The sequence below is a fragment of the Euleptes europaea genome, chromosome 20 (genome assembly GCF_029931775.1).
Source record: "Euleptes europaea isolate rEulEur1 chromosome 20, rEulEur1.hap1, whole genome shotgun sequence".
NCBI classification, from domain to species: domain Eukaryota; kingdom Metazoa; phylum Chordata; class Lepidosauria; order Squamata; family Sphaerodactylidae; genus Euleptes; species Euleptes europaea.
This window is the reverse complement of record NC_079331.1, coordinates 15,978,645-16,004,332: the sequence shown is the minus strand read 5'-3', so window position 1 is coordinate 16,004,332 and position 25,688 is coordinate 15,978,645. Positions and strand designations below refer to the sequence as shown.

At 50.3% G+C, this 25,688-nt stretch overlaps 1 protein-coding gene across 1 annotated transcript in view; it reads left to right on the top strand.

Annotated features, from left to right (window-relative positions):
• Positions 1-8,352: 8,352 nt before the first annotated feature.
• The window catches only part of NTRK3 (neurotrophic receptor tyrosine kinase 3), a 363,948-nt gene continuing 346,612 nt past the window's right edge, over positions 8,353-25,688 (top strand). The window contains exon 1 of the mRNA XM_056866098.1: positions 8,353-8,600. Coding sequence (XP_056722076.1) covers positions 8,353-8,600 — 248 coding nt within the window. The remainder of the gene's footprint in view (positions 8,601-25,688) is intronic.

Sequence of the window (25,688 nt, the reverse complement as noted above, 5' to 3'; positions counted from 1 at the left end):
ACTCTAGTTGAGGTCTAACCAGAGTAGAGTAAAATGTTACCATCACTTCTCGTGATCTGGACACTATACTTCCGTTGATGCAGCCCAAGACTGCATTTGCCTTTTTAGCTACTGCATCACACTGCTGACTCATGTTCAGTGTTTGGTCTACTAAGACCCCAAGATCCTTTTCACACACACTACTGCTTAGACAAGTCTCCCCCATCCTATAATTATGCATTTGATTTTTCCTACCTAAATGCAGAACTTTACATTTGTCTTTGTTGAAGTGCATTTTATTAGTTCTAGCCCACTTCTCCAGCCTGTCAAGATCATCCTGCATCTTGGCTCTGTCGTCTACCGTATTTGCTACCCCTCCCAATTTAGTATCATCTGCAAATTTAATAAGCATCCCCTCTATTCCTTCATCCAAATCATTTATAAAGACGTTGAACAACACAGGGCCCAGCACAGATCCCTGCGGAACTCCACTAGTCACTTCTCTCCAAGTGGATGAGGAACCATTAACTAGCACTCTTTGGGTATGATCTGTCAACCAGTTGCACATATAATAGGCATGCTCCTCTGATCCTGGAGAGAGTAGGTATGCATCATGACTAGTATCCATTTTGACTAGTAGCCATGAACCTCTCCACTCCCCGCTTCAAGTCTTCCAAGTTGGCAGCCATCACTACATTCTGAGGCAGGGAATCCCACAATTTAACTGTGCGTTGTGTAAAGAAATACTTCCTTTTATCAGCCAGCTGGGCGACCTTGGGCTAGTCACACGCTCTCAGACCCACCTACCTCACAGAGGGTCTATTGTGGGGAGAGGAAGGGAAGATGATTGTAAGCCAGTTTGAGTCTCCCTTATGTGGTAGAGAAAGTCAGCATATAAAAACCAACTCTTCTTCTTCATCATCATCTGTCACCTTCCTGCTTCAGCAGATGAGTCCGTGTTCTGAAATTCACCTTATTCTAGTATTAACAAGCTATAGCCAAGACCCTTCGTAAAGAGGCCTTAAGGCAAATCAGAAAAAGCCAGAGTTCATAGATGTCTTATTTCCAAATGTATGAATGCAGTTTTTTTAAATAAAAAGTCTGCACACACAATGAACACATGGCACCCTTTGGTAGCTTGGCGCACAAACATTTGCTCAGAGGGCGCAAGTGTGGGAATGCATGGGTCTCTGCATGCGTCATTAGGTTGCAAGATGCAGGCTTTTCTCCCTTCTCTCCCACCTTCAAGCTGCCGTTCCCACAGCTGTTAAGGCCGGCCCCTCCGTCCAAGTCCACTTCTGCATGCAAACTGAATTTGCAGTCCCAGGGCAGTAGCCCAGGTCGCCACCCCCTTTCTCATTCTGTTTGGTGGCCCAAGCCGAAGCTGCCTTTCCCCTCCCCATTCCGGGTGTCTCAGCCCCAGCCTATCAATAATAGATCCATGCCTCCATTTCATTTTGCCTTCACGATTAAAGAGGGCTTGTTTGGCCGCTTCCTCTCCTGCTCTTTGGCGCATGCTGAATTTCGCTTTCCAAAGGGAGGGTAGAAGGGTTCTGGTTTGCTTTAAATCCGAAGGCCTCGTCAAACACAATGTGCGAAGGAGGGGTGTTTGAGAGACACTCCGTTACACGGGCACTGAAAATGCAGAAAGGTTTTTTATATGCAGCTGGATATGGGTTGGCTTCAGTTTGGTGGTGGGAGGGGAATTTGGGGAATGCTGAACCAGGGCAGAGACTGTGGTAGGGTTGCCAACCTCCAGGTAGTAGCTGGAGAGCTCTTGCTATTACAACTGATCTCCAGCCAATAGAGATCCCCTGGAGAAAATGGCCGCTTTGGCCTTTGGACTCTGTGGCATTGAAGTCCCTCCCCTCCCCAAACCCCGCCCTCCTCAGGCTCCGCCCCCAAAACCTCCTGCAGGCTGCAAAGAGGGACCTGGCAACCCTAGGCTCAGTGGGAGAGTGCAGGCTTTACAACCAGAAAGACTTAGGTTCGATCCTTGTCGTGTCCAGAGAAGGCATGAAAGCAGCAGATCTTTATTCTGCCAGCCAGATTGCTGAGCTGCACTCTGCTTTGCCATCAGGTTTCTTGCGTTCATCTGTGGGAAGAGGATCTTTCTCAGCCGACCTCCAGGTGGCACCTGGAGATCTCCAGACGACCAAGATCAGTTTCCCTGGAGGAAATGGCCACTTTGGAAAGTGGACCCCAAACGATCAGGGAGCTAGAGAAACTGCCTCTATGATGAGTGGTTAAAACGCTGAGGGATGTTTAGCTTGGAAAGGAGGTTAAGGGGAGACATCATAGAGGTCTATAAAATTATGCATGGTATGGAGAGAGCGTACAGGGAGAAGCTTTTCTCCCTCTCCCATGGGCGAAAGCGCATGGTTGCTTTAGCCTCCTTTAGTCCCTGGTTCAGCCAGGATTTAGCCAGGATCGAACCCATGTTCGGCGAAACGCATGTGTTCAATCCTGGCTGAAACAGGGAATAAAGGAGGCTAAAGCGACCATGCGTTTTCACCCATAATAGCAGAACGCAGGGTCATCTGCTGAAGCTGGAGGGTGAGAGATTCCAAACAGATAAAATGAAGTATTTCTTCAGACAACACAGAGTTAAATTATGGAGCTCCCTGCCCCAGGATGTGGTGATGGCTGCCAACTTGGAAGGCTTTAAGAGGGGAGTGGACACGTTCATGGAGGAGAGGGCTATCCATGGCTACTTGTAAAAATAGATGCTAGTCATGATGCATACCTATTCTCTCCAGGATCAGAGGAGCATGCCTATTATATTAGGTGCTGTGGAACACAGGCAGGAGAATGCTGCTGCAGTCATCTTGCTTGTGGGCTTCCTAGAGGCACCTGGTTGGCCGTTGTGTGAACAGACTGCTGGACTTGATGGGCCTTGGTCTGATCCAGCATGGCTTATGTTCTTACGTGCATGCCTATTATATTAGGTGCTGTGGGATCCAGGCAGGATAAATGCTGCTGCAGTCGTCTTGTTTGTGGGCTTCCTAGAGGCACCTGGTTGGCCACTGTGTGAACAGACTGCTAGACCTGATTGGCCTTGGTCTGATCCAGCAGGGCTTTTCTTATGTTCTTATGACGCCATGGAAATATACCCCATTGAAATCCTTCCCCCCAAACCCCGTCCTTCTCAGGCTCCACCCCCAAATTTCCAGGTATTTCCCAACCAAGAGCTGGCAACCCAAGTTGAACATTGTTTTTGGTCATTCTATAGCTTTTCCAACCTTTCTCTTGCAACTAGACACATCTCAGAAGCATACAGCACACCATATTAGTGGCTATAACCCCCTAGCCCCCCCCCCACCAAGTTAGTTGATGGCAGCTATGGGAAGGGACTCCTTTGTTCGTTCTGAATCGAAATGGCGAGGGAAGTCACCTTTCCTCTTGCCTTTCTTCTGCTCCCTCTGTCTATTTTGGGTGGCACAGAAACGCCTCCCTGGCTTGCAAAGTCATCCTGACAACTCCGCCGAGAGTGTGCCGCACATCCAGCTTCCCGGAGTTTAATATTTTGTCAGCAAGATGTCGTGCGGCAACACAACATGTGCTAATGCGGAGCCTCGGAATGTGAAAAGTGTGCTTTCGGGACTGGAGAGAAACGGACGGGCTGCGCCTTTCAAAACACCTCGTGGGAAAGGACGCAACCAGGCACCTGGGCTCTGTCTTGAACAGCTGCGTGGGCAGAGAGGGAATGGGCGACGCTTCCTCCTCGCTGCGCCTCTGCGCTTGGAAAAGCTGCATCTGATGGATTCCTGACTGTAGGAGCACTGCAAGAGGAGGGAGAAAAAAACACTCTCCTTTATTGAAGTGGTGTTTGGCTGCCTTGCAGCCACACTGAAGCTTACATTCACACAAGACATAGTTAAACAGTGGAACTCCCTGCCCCAAGGTGTGGTGATGGCTGCCAACTGGGAAGGCTTGAAGAGGGGAGGGGACATGTTCATTGTGCAGAGGGCTATTCATGGCTACTAGTCAAAATGAATACTTGTCATGATGCACATCTATTCTCTCCAGGATCAGAGGAGCAGGCCTATTCTATTAGGTGCTGGGGAACAGGATCAGGAGTAGGTTTCAACAAACTTTAGTTACTTCCTTCCTTGATATCCCACCTTTCTCCCCAATGGGGGTCCAGAGCAGTTGACATCATTCCCCTCTCTTCCATTTTATCCTCACAACGACCCTGTGAGGGAGGTAAGGCTAGGAAGAGAGACGGGCCCAAAGTCACTCAGCAGTCTTCCCGCAGAGGTAGCATTCACACCCGGGGTCTCCCAGATCCTAATCTAACACACTAACCTCTACAAGGGGAAATAAAAGATCTCCTGTGATCTCCCATCACAGGAGATAAGAAAATAAGGCCAAGACCGATGGTGCAAAACCTTGTACCCTTTTTGGAAAATCACTGCAAGATTAGCAGGTTCCCCTGAAGAAGCTGCTTGGCAAAATGCGTATGGAGTTTTGGGGATTTTAATGGAGTAATAAAATATATATGTTTTAATCTCATTTCACCCTCACCTCTACAACCAAACTGGCTCATAATGGGACTTTCTCCCAAGTAAGATGACCGGGGCGGGAGCCCCAATGTTGTCTATTCTACTTCATCCTCTTCACTGAAGTCCGGGATGCGTCTCAAGATGAATTCCAGGAAACCTACAAGCGAAATTACCTCCTCTTTTGTTTATCCCCGGCACTTAAGGGTGCCAACCACCTGGAGAAAAAAAAAGTCCTTCCCTTTCAGGGCTTAATGGGATGTTCTTCACCTGGCAATAGTAACCTCCAGGCCATGAGAAGCTTCAGCTGAGATAACTATACATTCAGCCTCTGTTAAAGGCACTGGACTCCCCCCCCCTCCAAGTTGTTGGCAACCTTAGCAGCACTCGATATTCAGAGATATACTGCCTCTGAACATGGATGCCCTATCTTAGCAAATGCCATTGCGTGAAGCGATTGGTCTCTGGTTGTAGGGAGCTTTTCGATCGCTGAACTTGCAGATTTTGTTCTCTCTTCTTATTCTTGGATGTAGTTTTTAAATAACGCTGGAACCAGCTTTGGGCCTTTTCCAGAGAAAGACAGGCCTGCATAGGCCGCATGGAAAATCTGTAAGTAAACTTGCCTACGCTCATTCTCTCTGCATGATTTAGAGAAAATCCCACCATCCTCACAAGAGGTAGTGTTGTCCACAAGTGTAAATGGATTTGAAAAAGAAGTCAAGGGGAAAGGGTCTTTTTGTTTCCCATTAGCCGTAATAGGTTTGTAAAACCTCCATATACCGAGGCAGTAAATTGAGAGAAACCAGACCGATTTACTTTCAAGTACCATAGGATTACGGGATGTGGATTGGTATGGTATAGCCTGATCTAATCAGATCTCAAAAGCGAAGGAGGGTCCGTTCTTAGATGGGAGACCACCGAGGAAGACTCTGCAGAGGAAGGCACTGGCAAACCACCTCTGCTTCTCACTTGCCGTGAAAACCCCTTGCTGGGGTCACTGGAAGTCAGTCACGACTTGACATACAAATGTAGAATTGCAATCTTGGCACCTCTGACCCTACAGTGGTAATGCCCACTCTGTGTTAAACTAAGCAATTAATTAATAAAAAGCTCCTCCAAACCCAAATCAACCTTCCTTAATAGAGGATGTCCGTCGCATCTCTGCATGATATACTGATCTGGGCTCTGCTGCGTATGCATAAGTCTTCTAGCTCCATAAGGTGCAATGAGTTCATCCCTGATGCAGCAGAATTTCCTGCCCTCCCAAAAGGAGGCCCGTTGCCTCTTTGTGTGAGTCACTGCGCTGGGCACGCCTCCTTCCAATCAGGAATCCTGCTCAAAAGCGGCAGTCAGAAATACTGCCAGGGGGCGAGTCAGAGAGAAGCATCTCCCAAAGAGGGTGCCCATTGCATCTCTGTAGGACTCCCGGAGCCGGCCTCCTTCCAGGCAGAAACAGAAGCGGGAAATCCACCAACCAGCCTCCATCCCCCCCCAAAAAACCAGCCCTTTCCGTGCATCTTCTGGTATCAACGGTTTGGTTTTGGAAGACAAGGCGGGTTTGGTTTTCGAAGACAAGGCGGCATAGAACTAAGCCTCCAAGTACCATCCCAGCTTTCCCATCCCACGAATCCTTTCCCCCAAACTGGGAAGGGGTTGTAGCTCAGAGGTAGAGCATCTGCTTGGCATGCAGAAAGTCCCAGGTTCAATCCCTGGCATCTCCAGTTAAAGGGACTAGGCAAGCAGGTGCTGTGAAAGACCTCTGCCTGAGACCCTGGAGAGCCGCTGCCGGTCTGAGCAGACAATACTGACTTTGATGGACCGAGGGTCTGATTCGGTATAAGGCCGCTTCATGCGTTCATGTGTCCGGAATGTCGCCAGTCGGAAAAGGACACCTCGAGAAGCCTCTCCGGTCCTGCACGGAGAAGAAAAAGCCGCTCTTTTATCACGACGACGTGTCTGTGTGCAAAGGAGCAGAAACAAGAGACTATTAAAAGAGAAGGGGGGGGGAGAGAGGTTGGAGAGGGAAGGAAGAGGCGCGCCAGGCAAAGCACCATAGAGAAGCAAATTAAGGAGGGCTCTGATCTGCCTGGGTTTCTGCCTGCCCAAAAATGCACCCTGCATCTTAATTCGCCCCGCTGTTCAGACACACCACCATCTCCTGATGCCATTCCGGCTTCCTCAGACCAGCCCTTTAAATGATCTCTCTCTCTCTCCCCCTCTGGCTCCATTCTTTTTTCACTCTCCCCCCCTCCCCGTTTTTGCATGCATGCATGCTTGCAAAAAAATGCGCTTTCAAGAGATTCAAGGCCAGATCGCTCTGCCTGCCCCCCCCCGCCCCCCAATATACAAAACAACCCATTTCTAGCCTGGCTCTCGCCCCTCACCCCCCCTTGAAAAATCTTACCCTCGCCCCCTGCCCCCGGAGCTTGGTGATTTTTTAAAATGGGGGGGGGGCGTTTAAATAAAACGCAGGGAGGGGATTCTTTCCGACTCCCCCCCCCCCATGCAAATCCCTCTCTACCGATTGCAGGATCGTGAATAGACACTTTATGTGTGTGTGTGTTGGGGGGGGGGTCGCAGCAAGGGAGCCCACCGCCTCTGTAGAGCTGCCTCCCCCCCCCAAAAAAAAACCCTTCCTCCGGCGCAACCCCCAACTGTGGGAACTTTTTTTCTCACGCGCAGCCCTGCCCGATCCGAGACGCGCTTTTTACTCGGCAGCAAGCGGACCCCCCCCCCCCGATTCGATTCCAGGGGGCGGCGATCCTTCCCAGCCCCCTCCCCCCGTGCTTACTCCCGAGTAAACGCCTTCCCCCTCTCCAGGGCAGCCTGAACTTGGGACCCGACCCCCCTTCCCTTCTCCTCCCCCTCCAGCCAACTCGCTCAGGATGGGGGCCGACTTAGACATGGGGGGGGAGAGCCTCGATCGCGTGGAGTGGGATGGGAAACCCTGCCCCCCTTCTTCTTCTTCTTCTCCCCCAATTGCAAAAGCCTGGTCCCCCAGTTCTTCTCCCCCATTGCAAAAGCCGGCATGAAACCCTGATCCCCCACCCCTTCTTCTCCCCCAATTGCAAAAGCCTGGTCCCCCAGTTCTTCTCCCCCCATTGCAAAAGCCGGCAGGAAACCCTGATCCCCCCCCACCCCTTCTTCTCCCCCAATTGCAAAAGCCGGCGGGGCCGAGGTTTCCCCTCCGGCGCAGTCACTTAGCTGGAAGGGGGGGGGGAGGAAGGGGAGGAAGGGAGGAGGGGGGGGTCCTCCTTTTGCACGCATCTTTCTGCACGCATCTTTCCGCAGCATCGCTGGGCGTGGGGAGGGCCGGCGGCGGGGGGAAGCCGGCAGGCAGGGCGACCCCCTCCCAGCAAAAGGGGGGGGAAGAGATTTTGCCACCCCCACCCCCACCCCCACCCCCCCAGCCCCCTGGCAGGTGCTTCAGTTTTCGTTCTGCCCAGTAGGTGGGACTTGGAGCGAGCGAGAGAGAGAGAGAGAAAGACAGGGGGGGGGGAGATTTATATATATATTTATCCACGCGTATTCCCTTCTCTCGCCCCCCCTCCCCGCCTCCCCCCTCCCATCTTCCGCCGCGATCCTCCGCACAAGGCTCTCCGCGAGCGGCGGCGGCGGATCTCCGCTCCCCAACCGGCCGCCCGCGATGCCTCTGAGCCGGGGGACCCGCCGCGCCACGCTCGCCTCCCCGGGGGCAGCCGGGGGGCGCCGGCTGGCCTGAAGACGAGGCGGGGGGAGGCTGGTTTTTTTTGGGGGGGTGTTTCCCCCCCCCGGTCCTTGATCCCCCCCCCTCGCCTCGGTTTCCTCCCTCCCTCCCCTCTCCCCCCTCCCTCGGAAACCAAGCCCCCCCACCACCAGCAGGGCGCCGGAGATGGATGGCTTACTTCGCCCGGCCCGATGCCGCTTGTGGAACGTGTTTTTCCTCTGGAGCCTTTGGGGGGACCTCTCCCCCCGGCCGGCGTGGGGCTGCCCGGCCAACTGCGCCTGCAACCGGACCGAGATCGGGTGCACCAACCCGGACGACGGCACGCTCTTCCCCCTCCTGGAGGGGCAGGACTCGGGGCCCCCCGGCAACGCCAGCATCAACCTCACCGACGTCTCCCGGAGCATCGTGGCGATGTGAGTCGCTCCCCGGGTCCTCCCCGGCCTCCCTTCTCGGAGGGGTCGGGCGTTCACACGTTACGGGGGGATGAACGGGGCCGGCACGCGTGTCTGGAGCCCCTCGGGGGGCCCGTCCCGTGTCCCTGCGCCGCACACTGCGGATCTCCCCTTGCCTCGGTTGGGAAATTGTGCAGAGGGGGGGTGCATATCAAACCCCCCCCCCTTCTGCTGGAAAAAAGCAACAGTTAGAAACTGGCAGGAGCTTGGAAGTCGAGGAGGATTTGCTGGCATCCCTTACGGGGAAAGTCTCTGTGGCATGCATGGCGAACGGATACCCCCTAGTTGGTTTTCAATGTGGCCCCCTGGCCCTCTTTGGGGCAGAGTGGCAGTCATCGCAGGGTGGGATTTTCTCTCCCCTCCTCCCCGCTGTAACCCTCTTTTCTGCGCCCTCGCCTTTTTTCAGAGAAAGATCTGGCAGCTTCTCCTTTAAGCATACATATTTTGGAAATAGGACACAGAGAGAGAGAGAACCTCTTATTCTGGCTCAGAATATTACATTCCCCCCCACCTCCCCAAAAGGGCATGTTGAGCGGATGGGGTGAGAGGGATGTCGAAACAGAGATATGTATTTTAGTGGAGTTCTCCCCCCCCCCCCTTTAAATGCTTGTATGCTTGTTTATCCGGAAAATCAACTCCCCCTGGCTTTAGCCTTGTTTGGAGATGCTGGTGGTTAAACCCCATGCAAAATCTCTCTTTTCTCTCCCCACCCTGGTTCCCCACCTTCCTCCATCTAGATTTTAATGGTATCTTTTAAAAATAATAACCATCCACCTCTGTTCAAATCTCTGTGTTTGCGGCGGTGTTTTCAGGAAAGCGTGCTAGATCCGAAAAGGGGGGGGGAGAAGAGGTGCGGATGGGGTTAAAACTCTGTTTCATTAGCCTAATGCTAATTGAAAGGGGAGTTCGGCCCCTTGAGTCAGTTGCATGTGGGAGTCAAATCGGGAATGGGGGGGGAGAGGCAGAATTCGACATTTTTTGGCAGCCATCGACTGCGGGGCTGGGAATGAGTAATAGGGAAAGGGGTTATTTATTAACTACGAATATTTCAGGAGAACAAGAGAGACTTGGTGGGAGACGTGGGATGGCGGGGTGGGAGCATCTATGCTAGAGATGGAAAATAGCACTCCCCCACTGTGGGGGCAAAATGTTAAACCTTCACTCCGAACAAATCCCCCCCCTTTTGGACAACCGTCTCCTCTTCATATAGGGTGTTAGGTTTAGTTGTGGGGCTCGGTTTGGTAGGTGGCTGGTTTGCCTGCCCTCCAGAGAGCTTCTGCGTGTTTCCCGGGGCAGTTAAGGAAGGATCTGCCTTGCAAATAAGTACGCTGGAGTTACTAGAGGACAGAAAATGGTTACTGCCCTGGCCTGGATGGGGATGACGTGAAAGAAAGAAAAAATGAAAACAAAGTCAAAGGCTTAATCGCCTGGAGCCCCATTTTTATTCGCCCCAGGCGAGGGCCTCTTCTGAAACTGCCTTACTCAATACATATAGATCGCTGTTTTCTTTCCCGGTCACCCTGTTGCCCTCTTTGCCAGCTCTTCTCCCAAGGTACCCGAGAAGCTGACACAATGCTACACTTCCAGATCCATCCCTCTTCCTCTGGTACTGAGAGGGTTCTGGGTAACGTTGGGGAAAGTAAGAGGAAGTTGTGCTTCTTTTCCAGTCTTTGGCCTTTGAACCCTTAGAGAGCAGCTTTTGAAGGCCGGAGAGAATGCAGTTAAACCGTCCAGGCGTTTAGGACATGTGTATTTAAGCCAGTGTGTCTATATCATCGACTGAACTGCTGGGGGAGATATGATTATGCGAATCTTTTGTAGCCGGAAAATGACTTTCATGCTTTGAAAATGCTGATCGAGCTGTCGGCGAAGTAAAAGGAAAACCCACTCAAACTCCGTTGGAAAGCAGAGGTGTCCTCCCCCACCCCCCAAGGAAAGAGAGATTGAATTTAAGCTTTTTTTAAAAAAAGCTGGGCCATGGTGTGATGTTGTCAGGGCCGCTGGAAGATGTTCAGATCCGGCTGGGATAAATGTGTCTTCTTCTGTGTCCAGATCGCAGGCTTTTGCCGAAGAGAGGCGAGAAATTTGCGGCGAACCCCTTCTTTTATGAATATTCGGATGTGCAACTGTGGCTGGAGGGTTCGAACGAAAGACTTTTATGGGGCATGCGCGCCCCGCTTTTTGATGTGGGGGAAGGGAGAGCAGCTCTTTCAATATGCCTAGGAGAAATATATAGGGGCAGCAAGGCTATTGGAGGCTTTCATCCATGACAGCAGAATAGAGTCTCCATATTTGAAGCCAGAAGCAGATTTGGAGAGTAACCGGGGTGGCGGGGTTGCTTTAGTGTCATGTTTATAAGTTCCTGAGGGTGGCTGGTTGGCCACTTGTGGGGAGAAAAATACTTGACAGCATGGGTCTTTTGGTGTGATCCATTGGGACGTTTTAAGTTCTCATAGCCCTGAGCTGTATGGCCCAGGCTAGCCTGATCTCGTCAGATCTTAGAAGCTAAGCAGGGTCGGCCCTGGTTAGTCCTTGAACGGGAGACCACCGAGGAACGCCAGGGTTGTCGTTCAGAGGCAGGCAATGGCCAACCACCTCTGTTTGTCTCTGGCCTTGAAAACCCTGCTGGCTTGCCATAAGTCGGCTGCGACTTGATAGCTTTTTACACGCACACAGCACGGGGAAGGACAGCTCGCGATCCATTTCTGCCGTCTTCAATCCCGGTAATATTCTGCAAGGATTGTGCAGCAAACTTTGCTTAGAGAAACTCTTAGAAGAACTCTGCAGCATGGAGACAACTGGCTGAAATGAGCAGCGCTGAGACAACTGGCTGAAATGAGCAAGAATCACAGTTTCCTTTTGGCTGGTTTTATATGTAAACCCCTTCCCTTATCTGTCCAGTGAGTTGGAACATTTTCTAGTGAGTGCGCAAGGACCAAATGGGGGGCTGAATGCCGGAGCCTGGGGGGGCATTCTTCTGAAATGGCCGCGAGACTGATACAAGAGAATCTTTAGTGAAATCCGGCAGAGGCCTCCCGAGTTCATAAACCGCGCGACTTGGCATAGGCTGTTTAGTCCACCGAGTGAAATTGGGCTGCTGGAAGACGGGCAGGGGTCTTGGAAGCTTTCCTGCAGGAAGCAAGGAATCAAAACGATTCCCTCCCTTCCCAAAATGTCCCCAGCTAATCTCGGCTAAAGCTTAACTCCCAGAGAGAGAGGCTGGAGACAGGGGAATGGCACCCCGCCCCAGGTTCAGTGGCGCAAACCAGGTGGCTACACCGAATTTCCTCGTATGGCAGGATTTCGGTGGAGGAGACCGGAAAAGTGGGCCCAGGATTTCAGTGGGGCAGGCCTTCAGTAAGAGAAGGGTTAAGTGTCTGGCTTGCTGGGTCACGTCGGGTTGCCAGCTCTGGCCTGGGAAATTGCTGGAGATTTGAGGGCGGAGCCTGTGGAGGGGAGAATTTGGGAGGCGATCTCACCTTGAATCTATGGTGTACCATCGAGACTGCCCTTCACAGCAGCGATGTTTCTACTGGGGAACTGATCTCTGTAATCTGGGAAATGGGATTCTTTGAGAACTCCAGGTCCCACCTAGAGGCTGGAAAGCCTAGTCAGGATAGTAGCGTGCCTGTGGTCAAGTCTTGCAGGAACAGATAATGAAACTATTAGCACTGATGCCTGTCAAGTGCAGAGACTGTTGGCTAGCTGAGACCTCAATTTTCTCCCACGTTATTGATGACCGTGGAACCAACCACGTGATCAGTGATGGTTATTGTTGGCAGGTCCCTCTTCACCACCGGCGGGAGGTTTTTGGGGTGGAGCCTGAGGAGGGCGGGGTTTGGGGAGGGGAGGGACTTCAATGCCATAGAATCCATTGGCCAAAGCGGCCATTTTCTCCAATTAAAGTGTGCAACCAGAATATACATGACCCTGCAAACCCTGTCACGAAGGTGATCTGATCTCTTTCGGCTGGAGATCAGCTGTAATAGCGGGAGATCTCCACCTAGTACCTGGAGGCTGGCAACCCTAGTGATGGCATTGGGAGGGTGGGAGGATGTTCCCCTCTTACACTACCAGAAATATTAAAGATCTCGTATATTATGCATCTGGTCTGATATTCGGCTTCTTCCTCTTAGGAAAGTTGGTACAAGTGCTGGGAAAAAAAGAGGCTTATTTTATGTGGGGAGCACTGGTTTGATTCGTAGCCAAACTCTGCTTAGTGGAAAAAGAACCACCATTCATGGGAGTTCGGGAAGCTGCCATGCATCTTTCATTGTGCCTGGATCTCACTGCAGCTGAGAACCAACCCTCTCCAGCTGTCAAGCAGGGAACCTCTCAGATGGGTAGCAGGAAGCAGCCAGGTATCCTGCTATCATGTCCGGATCCGTTTCTGCTGAGAATCCCTTTCCAAAGAAATAACTTGGTATTTTTGTTGACATTTTTTGTGGGGCTTTGAGTCTTGCTTCCCTTGGAGGCAGGCTGCGGCTGATGCAGGACAAAAATATGAATGTATTCAATATGAATATATCCAATTCTCAACATGGCTTCGACTGTGGATGCTTAAATACGGAGATTGGGGCCATGAAAAAACACAGGCCAAATTACAAATCTGAAAAAAGCTCCAGGTTTTAATAAATGTATGAAACTGGAGGTTACCCCCACCAAATAATAGAAGCAGTGCCTATATGGAGCTTTAAGAAATGAATGCCTTCTCAGTGGTTTTGTGGGTAGTTGCTAGGCAACAGCAACATACTGTCAGCCTTCAAGCCTTGTTTTCTGTCAATAAAAGAAAACCTTTCCAGGGCTGTTTTGGCCTTTGAGGGAGGAGTCATTGGGGCCAGGCACGCCAGAAACCACCAGACAACTTGCTGCCCACCCAACTTGGATGACTCACCCAGGCCCTGATGCATGTTAATGTTCAACAGCAGCCATGCCATGGAAGGTAGTGTGGCATGATGGTTAGAGTTTTAGACTAGGTTCTGGTTCGAATTCCCAGTCCGCCATGGTAGCTTACTGACTGAGCTTAGGTCAGGTCACATGCTCTCAGCCTGACCTACCTCACAGGGTTGTTAGGAAAAAATGGAGGAGAGGAGAACAATGCAAGTTGCTTTGTGCCCCCATTGTGGAGGAAGTTCAGGTATAGATGAAGGAAATAAATAACGTAGCTGAAGATGAGGGGCAAATAAAAGATTGGTTGGTGGGTGGCCAGGGTGGGAAGGAGAAAAGGAAACAGGGAAAGGGGAGGATACGGGGACTGCCAGGGGAAGGGAAAGAGGAAATAGGATGGTGAGGGGATATAGGGGAAAGGGAGATGCTCTTTGCATGTTCTTGTGAATTCCCAACTGCATAACTGGACCCAGCCCGGTGGCTGGCATCGTGCAGAGTTTCCCCAAGGAGAGGCTACCGAGGGTAAGGAAAACTGGAGACGGGCACATATAAAGGTTGGTTGGCTGATGAGTAGGAAGGAAAGAAGGAAAAGGGGAGATGCTTTGGAGGCTACCAGGGAAGGGGGAAATACTGGGGCAGGGGGAAATGGCATGCCCCTCCCCCGCAAGTGAACACATGAAGCTGCCTTATACTGAATCAGACACTCTGTCCATCAAAGTCAGTACAGTCTACTCAGACCGGCAGTGGCTCTCCAGGGTCTCAGGCAGGGGTCTTTCACATCACCTACTTACCTAGTCCTTTTAACTGGAGATGCTGGGAATTGAACCTGGGACCTTTTGCATGCCAAACAGATGCTCTACAGTTCAGCCACGGCCCCTGCATTTGTGGTAGTAATAATGCTGGCAGATGGCCAAAAGAGAAAAATAAGAGAGGGGAGAGACAAGGGGACCTTCTTCTGAGAAGATGTGCTTGAAAATCCCCTTTTACACACTTTAGGTCCAAGCTACATATTACTTAGGGGGAACTGCAAAGTGAAAATGTATAGATTTGGGAGGTCCAGCCTCAGATTTCCTGAGTAGGCTGGTTTGGGGGCCTTTGCTCCAATTCTTGGGTTTTAAACATCAGATGTGATCTACAAACGTTACAGCTCTATTGTCACTGTTGCAAATGTGGCATGAGGGTCGAGCGCAGCAGACTGCGAAATGGATGGATAAATACTCTGTAATGTTGGCTGCCTTCTACAAAGTCAGGGCGTTGACCCGTCCAACCCAGTTTTCGCTACCAAAACTGGCAGTAGCTCTGTAGAGTCACGGACAGAGGTTTTATCCTGGCCTTGCTATCCCAGATCCGTGAAACCGGAAGTGTAGATGATTGGGCCAGGTGCTCTGCTGTTGTGGCATGCTTCCAGGAAAAGGTTTTGCAAGTGTAGTGAATCTGCACAGAACAGTAGAAATATTTATGTAGCATTTAGAATCAGAGTTGGAAGGGACCACCAGGGACATCAAGTCCAACCCCCTGCACAATGCAGGAAATTCACAACTACCTCCTCCCCACACCCCCAATGACCCCTACTCCATGCCCACAAGATGGCCAAGATGCCCTTCCTCTCATCATCTGCCTAAACTCATAGAATCAGTATTGCTGTCAGATGGCCATCTAGTTTCTGCTTAAAACCTCCAGGGAAGGAGAGCTCATCACCTCCCAAGGAAGCCTGTTCCACGGAGGAACCATGTTAGAAAGTTCTTCCTCATGTTTAGACAGAAACTCTTCTGATTTGAAAGGATTCCAACTGTGAGCTGTACAGAATCTCAAGGATTCTCACAATCCCTTTGAGGTTGCCTTAATCCAGATTGAGGAGCTGAGACAGAGAGAGAGAGAGAGAGAGAATGGCTTTTCCTAAAAGCCACCAGAGATGAAATATGAACTTGAGAGCTTGATTCTCTGATTTGGCTGTGGTTCATAGCTGCTTTTTCCCTACCGGAGAACATAAGCAAAGCTGTGCGGGATCAGACCATCAAGTCCAGCAGTCTGTTCACACAGCAGCCAACCAGATGCCTCTAGGAAGCCCACAGACAAAGATGACTGTAGCACCATCCTGCCTGTGTTCCACAGCACCTAATATAATAGGCATGCTCCTCTGATACTGGAGAGAATAGGTATGCTTCGTGTGTTTGTGTGAAGTGCTGTCAAGTCGCTTCCAACTCATGGTGACCCTATGAATCAATGTCCTCCAAAACGTCCTCTCAGTGACAGCCTTGCTCAGGTCTTGCAAACTGGGGGCCATGGCTTCCTTGATGGAGTCAATTCATCTCATGTTGGGTCTTTCACTTTTCCTGCCACCTTCCACTTGTCCTAGCATTATTGTCTTTTCCTGAGAGTGAGTCTTGTCTTCCCAGTTTGGTCCTTTTAGCTTTTAGGGACAGTTCCGGCTTGATTTGATCAAGAACCCACTTTAATTTTGGATTGTCTCATCATAGGGTTTTCGAGGCAAGGGTTGGTCAGGACTAGTATCCGTTTGGATTAGTAGCCGTGGATAGCCCTATCCTTCATGGGTATGTCCCCTCTTAAAGCCTTGCAAGTTGGCAGCCCTCTCCACATCCTGGGGCAGGGAGTTCCACCATTTAACTATGCGCTGTGTGAAGAAACATTTCACCCTTCAGCTTCAGCAGATGACCCCACACTCTGGTATTATGGGGGAGGGAGAAAAGCTTCTCCCTGTCCACTCTCTCTACACCATGCATCATTTTATAGACCTCTATCCTGTCTCCCCTCGCTTGCCTTTTTTCCAAGCTTAACATGGTGGTCTCTCGTGTCGACCACCGCTACTCCAGCAGGGATTGTTGCAAACTGTTGGCAGCCATCTTTCCAAAGCAGTTAATCAGACTTAATGAGCACCTCCTCTTGGTTAGCAAGGGCTGCACCAATCCGGAGAAGAAAGCGACATCTTCTGGCAGCGTCTTTGGCGGTAAAGATTCTGCAATCGCCACTTGGAGGTACCTGTCGGTTCCAAGGAGATACAGGTTGCCAAGCGGATTTGTGATTGTCTGGAGTTGGGCTGGAAGCTTCGGAACCGATCATTCTGCTCGATCATCTCCCGGTGGAGGCCAGCAAAATCCGCTGATGATCATCGTCCAGTCTCTCCCCTGCATGCTGCCCGATCAGCTGGTTGGTTGCAAGAGGTTCTTCAATCAAATGCATCGCCTTTCACGTTTTACGAAGGGTTCCGGGGTCCTTGGTTCGGATGGTTTGGTGGTTGTTTTGCAAATGGCTGTGGATTTGGGGCTGCCGGGAACACGGCCGCGATCTGGCTCCGTGTTCATGGACATGTTCATGGAGGAGAGGGGTATTCATGGTTCCTAGTCAAAATGGATACTAGTCATGATGCATATCTATTCTCTCCAGGATCAGAGGAGCATGCCTATTACATTAGGTGCTGGGGAACGCAGGAAGGACAATGCTGCTGCATCTTGTTTGTGGGCTTCCTAGAGGCACATAGCTGGCCAATTCATGAACAGACTGTTGGACTTGATGGGCCTTGGTCTGATTCAGCAGGGCCTTTCTTACGTTCTTCTGTGTTGTTGTCCCGGCCTAAGTCTGCCGTGCCTTCGAACCTACCCGCCGGGTTGAAGGGATGGATTTCCATGGCGATGGATTTTCCTTGCTTGAGGAAGGGTAGCGGCTTGACGGGAGTGATGCGGTGGCGCCACCCTCGCTCGCGTTGCCTCGGTTATGTCCAACTGTTTGACTGGTGGTAGGCAGGCCACCCTCCGAGGGCAGTACCAGGTGAACAAGCGACCCCGATCCACCCTGGCGCACCTTCTTTTGAAGCGCATGAACCTCGTCCGCGCCGCTTTGTATGTTGGCGTCGCTTTCCACTGCTTCGGGAGGATGTTATCATCTTTGGTGTAACTCAATCTGCTGTTTAAATGCTCGTTAAGGAATGGAACAAAAGCCTCAATTAATTAACGTTCTGGATCGTTTTCTTCCTTTCTTCTCTCCTCGCCCCCTCCTCCTCCTCCGCTCGCGCTCCTCGCTCACAGAGCAGTCACGTTTCTAGGGGGGGCGGGGAAGCAAAAGCTGTTTGTGCCTGGAAGCCGAGCCAAGGTCAGGGGACCGGGATGAGTAGGAGAAGCGGAGAGGCTTGGAAGAGTGTCCCTCGGTGACGACTCAGCAGCTTTTCGGAGAGGGCGGCTTACATCTGTCGAAGGTGGTCTGACAAATCCTTGGTGTGCCTCTCTCCCCCCCCCCCCCGGCTGCTGTTCAGCAGGGTCAGGAAGGGGGCATGGCTCAGTGGTAGAGCATCTGCGTGGCATGCAGAAGGTCCCAGGTTCAATCCCCGGCATCTCCCGTTCAAGGGACTTGTCAGGTAGGTGATGTGAAAGACCTCTGCCTGAGACCCCGGAGAGCTGCTGCCGGTCTGAGTAGACAATACTGACTTTGATGGACCGAGGGTCTGATTCAGTAGAAGGCAGCTTCGTGTGCATTCATGAAATGGTTCCTGACTGCAACTTCCACATATCTCTGCTGACCTTAAAGCAGTAATTCTCCCGGCGTGGGTCACAGCACGCCGCCGGGCCTCGATCACATCCCAGTCGGCCTCTTTGGTGTGCCCAAAGTACCCAGTCTGCGGTGGGGGTGCCTGCCGTGTCTCTGCATGACTTGCTGCTCTATTTGCACTCTTTTCTAGGTGCGTGGAGACAATAGGTGACCGACTGTGCGTTCCATCCTTCTTGATAACTGCAGAATTGCCCCTAGGTTTGCCAGGTCCCTCTTCGCCACCAGCGGGAAGTTTTTGGGGCAGAGCCTGAGGAGGGCGGGGCTTGGGGAGGGGAGAGGCTTCAATGCCCTCGAGTCCAATTGCCACAGCTGCCATGTTCTCCAGGGGAAGTGATCTCTATCGGCTAGGGATCAGTTGTAGTAGCAGGAGATCTCCAGATATTACCTGGAGGTTGGCAAACCTAATTGCCCTGGAAGGAGGCTGTCCATTGTATCCCTGTACAAGTCACAGTTCTGGGTCACACCCCCTTTCAGTGAGGAGACGTGTGCCCAGTTCATGCTACAACAAGTGGAGGGAGAAGTCTTTTGCAGCGGTAGGTAGCTCTTAACATTTCTGGTCAGGAAACGTTTTTGAGTATCAGAGCAAGGCACGGCTGGGATTCTACAGAGGAACCCCCTTCTCTGAATTATCAAGAGAGAGCTTTTAAATGGCTAGCTGCATTTCCTCCGAATATTTTGACCTTCCTAATGAAGCTGAGCCAGTGCAGAAAAAATAGCTTTTCTTTCCTTCTTTTTTTTTCTTCCTGAGTCGCACGGGCTTCTTGTCCCTTTCCCAGAAGGTACAGCAAATGCATCTGTCTTTGTGACTCCAGGGATGAGGTCCTGACCACGAGCCATTAGGTTTTCCTGGCCCCCTGGGAGCCACACGGGCAGAACCATTAGGCTTTGTCATGTAGAGTCAGGCAGAATTCTTGTCGAAACAGCTGTTACCGGGGCTGGGGGCATCTCTAAGCACCAGCTAGCAGAATGCTCTCCGAGACCTGGTGCAGTGTTCTCTCTCTGTGCGTGCGCGCGTGTGGTTTTGGAAGAGCCTTGTAAAATATACCGAACCACCATTCCCCTCCCTGCCCCCGTTGAGCCCATAAGGAAAGCCCTGCTGGATCAGACCAAGGCCCATCAAGTCCAGCAGCCTGTTCACACCAGGGTTTCCAACCTCCAGGTACTAGCTGGAGATCTCCTGCTATTACAACTCATTTCCAGCCGGTAGAGAACAGTTCCCCTGGAGAGGATGGCCGCTTTGGCAATTGGACTCTACGGCATTGAAGTCCCTTCCCTCAGCAAATCCTGCCCTCCTCAGGCTCTGCCTGAAAAACCTCCTTCCGGTTGCCAAGAGGGAACTGGTTCACACGGGCCAACCAGGGGCCTCTAGGAAGCCTGCAAACAAGACGACTGCAGCAGCATTATCCTGCCTGTGTTCCACAGCAACTAATCTAATAGGCATGCTCTTCTGATCCCGGAGAGAATAGGTATGCATCATGACTAGTATTCATTTTGACTAGTGGCCATGGATAGCCCTGTCCTCCATGAACATGCCCGCTTCCCGCTTCAAGCCTTCCAAGTTGGCAGCCATCACCACCTCCTGGGGCAGGGAGTTCCACAATTTAAAGATGCGTTGTGTGAAGAAAGACTTCCTTTTATCTGCTTGGAATCTCCATCTTCCAGCTTCAGGAGATGACCCCCCCATTCTAGTTGTCATAGCAGGAGATCTCCAGCCACCCCCTGGACGTTTCGCTTGAACAACTTCTTCAGTTGAGTGATTTCCAGTAAGATGGGTCCATAGACCTCTATAAAATAAGTATACAATCCAAGTACCAAAATTGTATATACAAATGCTAATATTTACAACATATTTACAACACCCCAAACCCATGTAGTACATACCGATGACCAGCTGACCAAGCGGTTCTGACTCTCTGAGGCGAAACGTACACAAATCCGGAGGTGGCGTTTTGGAATTCTTTTCATTTGGAAATTTACCTTGCTTTGGAGAAATTTACTTACCCGTTGAAATTTGGAAGCACTCACTTACCTTGGACTGTTGAACCCCTAAGGTTGCTGAAATTCCTACCTTCATTGGGGGATACGTGGACTGGTTTCCTGTTCTGTTGCTTTTGTAAATATATACCTGGTGATGTAACCCTCTTTCTTTTGTAATCAATTCTGATATTCAGTTCTATGGCTAGTTGCTTTTATAAGTATATACTGGTGATGTAATCATTCTGATTCTTTGGAAGCACTAGCCAGGTGATGTAACCTTGTTTGATTTTTCTTACAATTTATGTTTGGAGTTCCGTTTGTTCCATATACGTTAATACATAGTGGTTTTTGGAAAACCAAAGTGAGTATTGATATATTTATTATTGAGCTGGTGATATATATTTGTTTAACTGTGGTTTATTCAGCACACGTATTTATTGATTAGTACCACCTGGAAGTTGGCAACCCTAGGCAGACCAGGGATTTGAATTGAGCCTCCAAGTTCCTAGTCTGACGCGCTAACCACTATGCAGCATAAAATAGCTGAGCGTCATTTCAGTGTTTGTGGTAGACACTGCCTGCTGTAAATTTGGCCTATGAGAGACATAGATTGATATTGGGAAGGGTTGCCATGAAGGAGCTAGAAAAGATTCTGAAGTGTAAGGATGCGTCACTGGCCACCAAGACTAGATTAATTCATGCCATCGTATTTCCTATTACTATGTATGAGTGTGAAAGCTGGACAGTGAAGAAAGCTGATAGGAAGAAAATAGATTCCTTTGAGAAGTGGTGTTGGAGGAGAGGGTTACGGATACCGTGGATGGCCAAAAACACAAATCAGTGGGTTCTAGATCAAATCAAGCCTGAACTGACCCTAGAAGCTAAAATGACTAAACTGAGGCTGTCGTATTTTGGTCACATTATGAGAAGACAAGAGTCACTGGAAAAGACAATCATGCTAGGAAAAGTTGAGGGCAGCAGGAAAAGAGGAAGACCCAACAAGAGATGGATGGACTCTATAAAGAAAGCCACAACCCTCAGTTTGCAAGATCTGAGCAAGGCTGTCAAAGATAGGACATTTTGGAGGACTTTGATTCATAGGGACACATACACACACACACACACACACACACACACACACACACACGAGAGAGAGAGAGACAGACAGACAGACAGAGACAGACTCTTGTGGCTTGACTTGCAGCTGAATGCCTGGGCCGTCTCCATTGGCTGGGAAGTCTTAAGCTTGGGCTGATGCTATGCATGAATGGCCCACCTGCAGTGATTCATCTGGAATGACTCACGTCTGTCGATTGTTGCTGGGTGCTTTGAGTCTCTGCCTGAGGAACTTGTATGTGAGAACCCGGCCTTGCCTAAAGCAGTGTCTGCCCCACTTCCTTCCTGCATGTCCGTGGCTGACTCCATCCCACACCTGGATTGAACCTAGAGTATTAAAAGGGCAGGCAGTAGTTTTGTATCCAAAAAAGCAGAAGGTTTAAACCAGTGGTTCCCAAAGTGGGCAGTACCACCCCCTGGGGGGGCTGGGGAATTACCTAGGGGGACACTAAGAGGGGCACTAGAGGCGGGCCCCTTCAACTGTGTTGTTCACTAATTTACAATTGATCACGCTATGGCACCATGCTGGCAAATTTGGTGGAAACTATCAGGATCAAGTTCATCAGTTTGTTGAATAAATTTCAACTAACAAGTTTTCATTGGATTTTGAATAGATGAGCAATTAATTGTTACTGTTTTGAAATTGTATTGTTATCTTATTTAGTGAGTCATGCAAACCCCTATTTTGAATAATGCTTTTTATAGGATAGGGTAAGGAGTGCTGGGGTTGAGTTTGTGGAACCGAGGGGGCAGTGGCCCGAAAAGTTTGGGAACCACTGGTTTAAACCAACGAGAGAGATTTAAATGTAAATGTCAGTTTAAAAAGAAGAGTTGGTTTTTATATGTCAACTTTCTCTACCACTGAAGGAAGAATCAAAGCTCCTTACAATCACCTTCCCTCCCCCTCCCCACAACAGACACCTTGTGAGGTAGGTGGGGCTGAGAGAGTTCAGACAGAACTGTGACTAGCCCAAGGTCACCCAGCTGGCTTCATGTGCAGGGGTGGGGAAACCAACCCGGTTTACCAGATTAGAGTCCGCCACTCCTTAAGTGGTAGAGAAACCAACTCTTCTTGCTGGGTAAAAGCCCCACCTGGCCCCACTTGGTGGGCATTAGGAAAAGTGTTGGTGGTGCCTGAGGGCACAATGTTGGGGACCCTTGTGCTAGACTCTTTCAAATTCATTGAGAGGTCCCTGAGGGGTTGTAGCTCAGTGGTAGAGCATCTGCTTGGCATGCATGTCCCAGGTTCAGTCCCCGGCATCTCCAGGTAAAGGGACAAGGCAAGTAGGTGATGTGAAAGACCTCAGCCTGAGACCCTGGAGAGCCGCTGCCAGTCTGAGTAGACAATACTGACTTTGATGGACCAAGGGTCTGATTCAGTAGAAGACAGCTTCATGTGTATTCATGTGTGAGTGCTGGGTTTGGAAAGCTTGGTGTTTCCTTCATTCCTTTTGAGTAAAGGGAAGCGTGACTGCGTTCGTGTTAGCAAATGCAATATTTGGCACCATTAGGGCTGTTCCGGTGTTCTCTGTGTGATGTTCGGTGCCCTGGGAGGGACTCAACTCTTGCAGCATTGCTTGCGTGCATGCGCGTGGGAAGGCGAGTGTGGGGGAGTCCGGCCATCTGGCCCATCCCTCTGTTTCAGCTGCTGCTGTCACGATGAAGCGATGAACTCCCAGAGTGTCTTCTCCCGACACCTCTGTAGAAATTCTCGGTACCAAAGATACGGTGGGGATGCCATCCCCTAACCTCTTGGGACACAAGGTCTCTTTGATCCTACGTGCTTGCCCGATGGTGGATCAGTGTTCTGTACCAGTAGAAAAGAGCAAGGGACCATTAGCACCTTAAAGACTAACAAAATTCCTGGCAGGGTGTAAGCTTTCATGAGCCACAGCTCACCTCTTCAGATACAACTGGACTGTGAGTCCATCTATCCTTAAGCAGGGGCTGTGGTAGCAGTGGTTCAGTGGTAGAGCATCTGCTTGGCATGCAGAAGGTCCCAGGTTCAATCCCCGGCATCTCCAGTTAAAGGAACTAGGCAAGGAGGTGATGTGAAAGACTGAGACCCTGGAGAGCTGCTGCTGGTCTGAGCAGACAATACTGACTTAGATGGACCAAGGGTCTGATTCAGTATAAGGCAGCTTCATGTGCTCAAGTAGAAAAGAGTGAATTGGTTGAGAATGACTGCGAAAAATCGTGATCTTGTGGATCATAGATTAAACACACTCAAAGACTCAAGATTCGTTGCTTTCCTTAACAAAACATATAAGTTTATTGCATTAAAGGGAGGGTACACTTGGGCTATAAAACAACAACTCCTAACTACAACTCCTGTTCTAAACCCTTGCTGGCACGTGGTTAATAGGCTCTAAGGCATGAAACATAGTAAATAATATGGCTAACATTTTCTATTCTTGTTGCCTATTTTGGCTCATAACTCGAGGAGGAAGAATTGAAGCGAATTAAAGTCTTCTCTTAACAAAAAAGGCAGTATAACTACAGTTTCTCAGAATGCGCCTGAACATCACACAACCAATGGTGTTGATCGGATCCATCAACACTTGCCAAGTGGCTAGCACTATCCCCCGAGACCATGCAAACATAACATAAACATTTCACCGTTTTTGTAGTCCTGACAGAGACAAAACTCGCAGACTAATTCCCAGCAGAAATACACACAACAACAACCAATGTCAAAAGCAAGTAAATGACATTAGCAGGCGTGATTGGATTAGGTGTGATCTGCAAAGGGGTAGTAGGCATGGAGGAATTAGCATTGGTAATGAGACGGAAAACCCAGATCTCTATTCAATCCAGGAGAGTGTTCTATACTGTGAGATGCTGTGTGTTGTACAACAGTGGAGTGTCAAGATTTCAGAGAGGTCTGGGTTCACCTTCAAATTAAACTCTGGAAGGAAAAAAAAACTTAGGGGACTGAGGGTGCATTTGCATCTCTAGCCAAATGCCAGTTACTAGAAACTATAAATGCTCACTGTTTCGAACCTCAAGGGTTAGAAAATGACCAAACCTTCGTGCGTTTTAAAGGAAAACATATACAAACTTTAACATAAGCCAGCGTGGTGTAGTGGTTAAGAGCGGTGGTTTGGAGCGGTGGACTCTGATCTGGAGAACCAGGTTTGATTCCCCACTCCTCCACATGAGCGGCGGAGGCTAATTTGATGAACTGGATTAGTTTCTCTGCACCTACACATGAAGCCAGCTGGGTGACATTAGGGCAGTCACAGCTCTCTCTCTCAGCCCCACCTACCACACAGGGTGTCTGTTGTGGGGAAGGGAAGGTGATTGTAAGCTGGTTTGATTCTTCCTTAATGGTAGAGAAAGTCAGCATATAAAAACCAACTCTTCTTCTAACATGGTGCTTTTCTACCCTGAGAACACATTTCTCTGTGGATGAGGTCATGATTCTGTCGCAAAGAGTTGCGTCCCTCCAGAACCCCTGACGAATTGCCCGCCGGAGGAGGTTGTTACGGAAAGCCTCATGGGGTCTTTTCCTATCCCGATACGTTACAGGGTCAGGGGTTAGAAAACAACAACTGTGGTAAAATGTGTTGGGGTTTTGTTTGTTGGTTTTGCTGTAAGGGGTAAGAGGCTGTGGTCTTGTAAGTGGTCAGAGGACACTCTTTGCTGTACAGGGGATAATGTCTGAAGCAGAAAAGGTTCCGTAGCCACTTTTCTCTGCATTCGGTCCCAAACTGTGAGAACATAAGGAAAGCCCTGCTGGATCAGAGCAAGGACCATCAAGTCCAGCAGTCTGTGCACACAGTGGCCAACCAGGTGCCTCCAGGAAGCCCCCAAACAAGACCACTGCAGCAGCATTGTCCTGCCTGTTTTCCACCTAATATAATAGGCATGCTCCTCTGATACTGGAGAGAATGGGTATGCATCATGTCTAATATCCATTTTGACTAGCAGCCATTGATAGCCCCGTCCTCCATAAGAACATAAGGAAAGCCCTACTTCAGGGGTGGGGAACGTCAGGCCTGGGGGGGGGGAGTGGCAACAATAGAGGGGTTAAAGGGGGCAGGGCCAGAATGCATGTGGGGGGAAAATTCTTAGTCAGTGTGTCCTCATTTCACCCGTGCAAGCGGAGGTAGCAGGAGCCGGCTGTAGAGTCCGGCCCTGACCATGCGGAGCAGGAGCAAAGTCTAGTGTGTGGCTGGACGGCTACACCCGGCTGGCGCAACAGGCCATCCTGTGCCACCAGGTGGGCAAGTGCGCCAACGGTTAGATGCCTGCTTCCCTTCGCGCGGGGGTGAGGGTCATCTGGGGCAACTGCCTGCTTGGGGCTTGGTTGGCTGATTTTTAAGTTGATAATTTTGTATGGCCCGCGAATGATGTTATAATGGCTCTTGGCGGAAGCAAGGTTCCCCACCCCTGCCCTACTTGATCAGACCAAGGCCCATCAAGTCCAGCAGTCTGTTCCCACAGTGGCCAACCAGGTGCCTATAGGAAGCCCATAAGCAAGACGACTGCAGCAGCATTGTCCTGCCT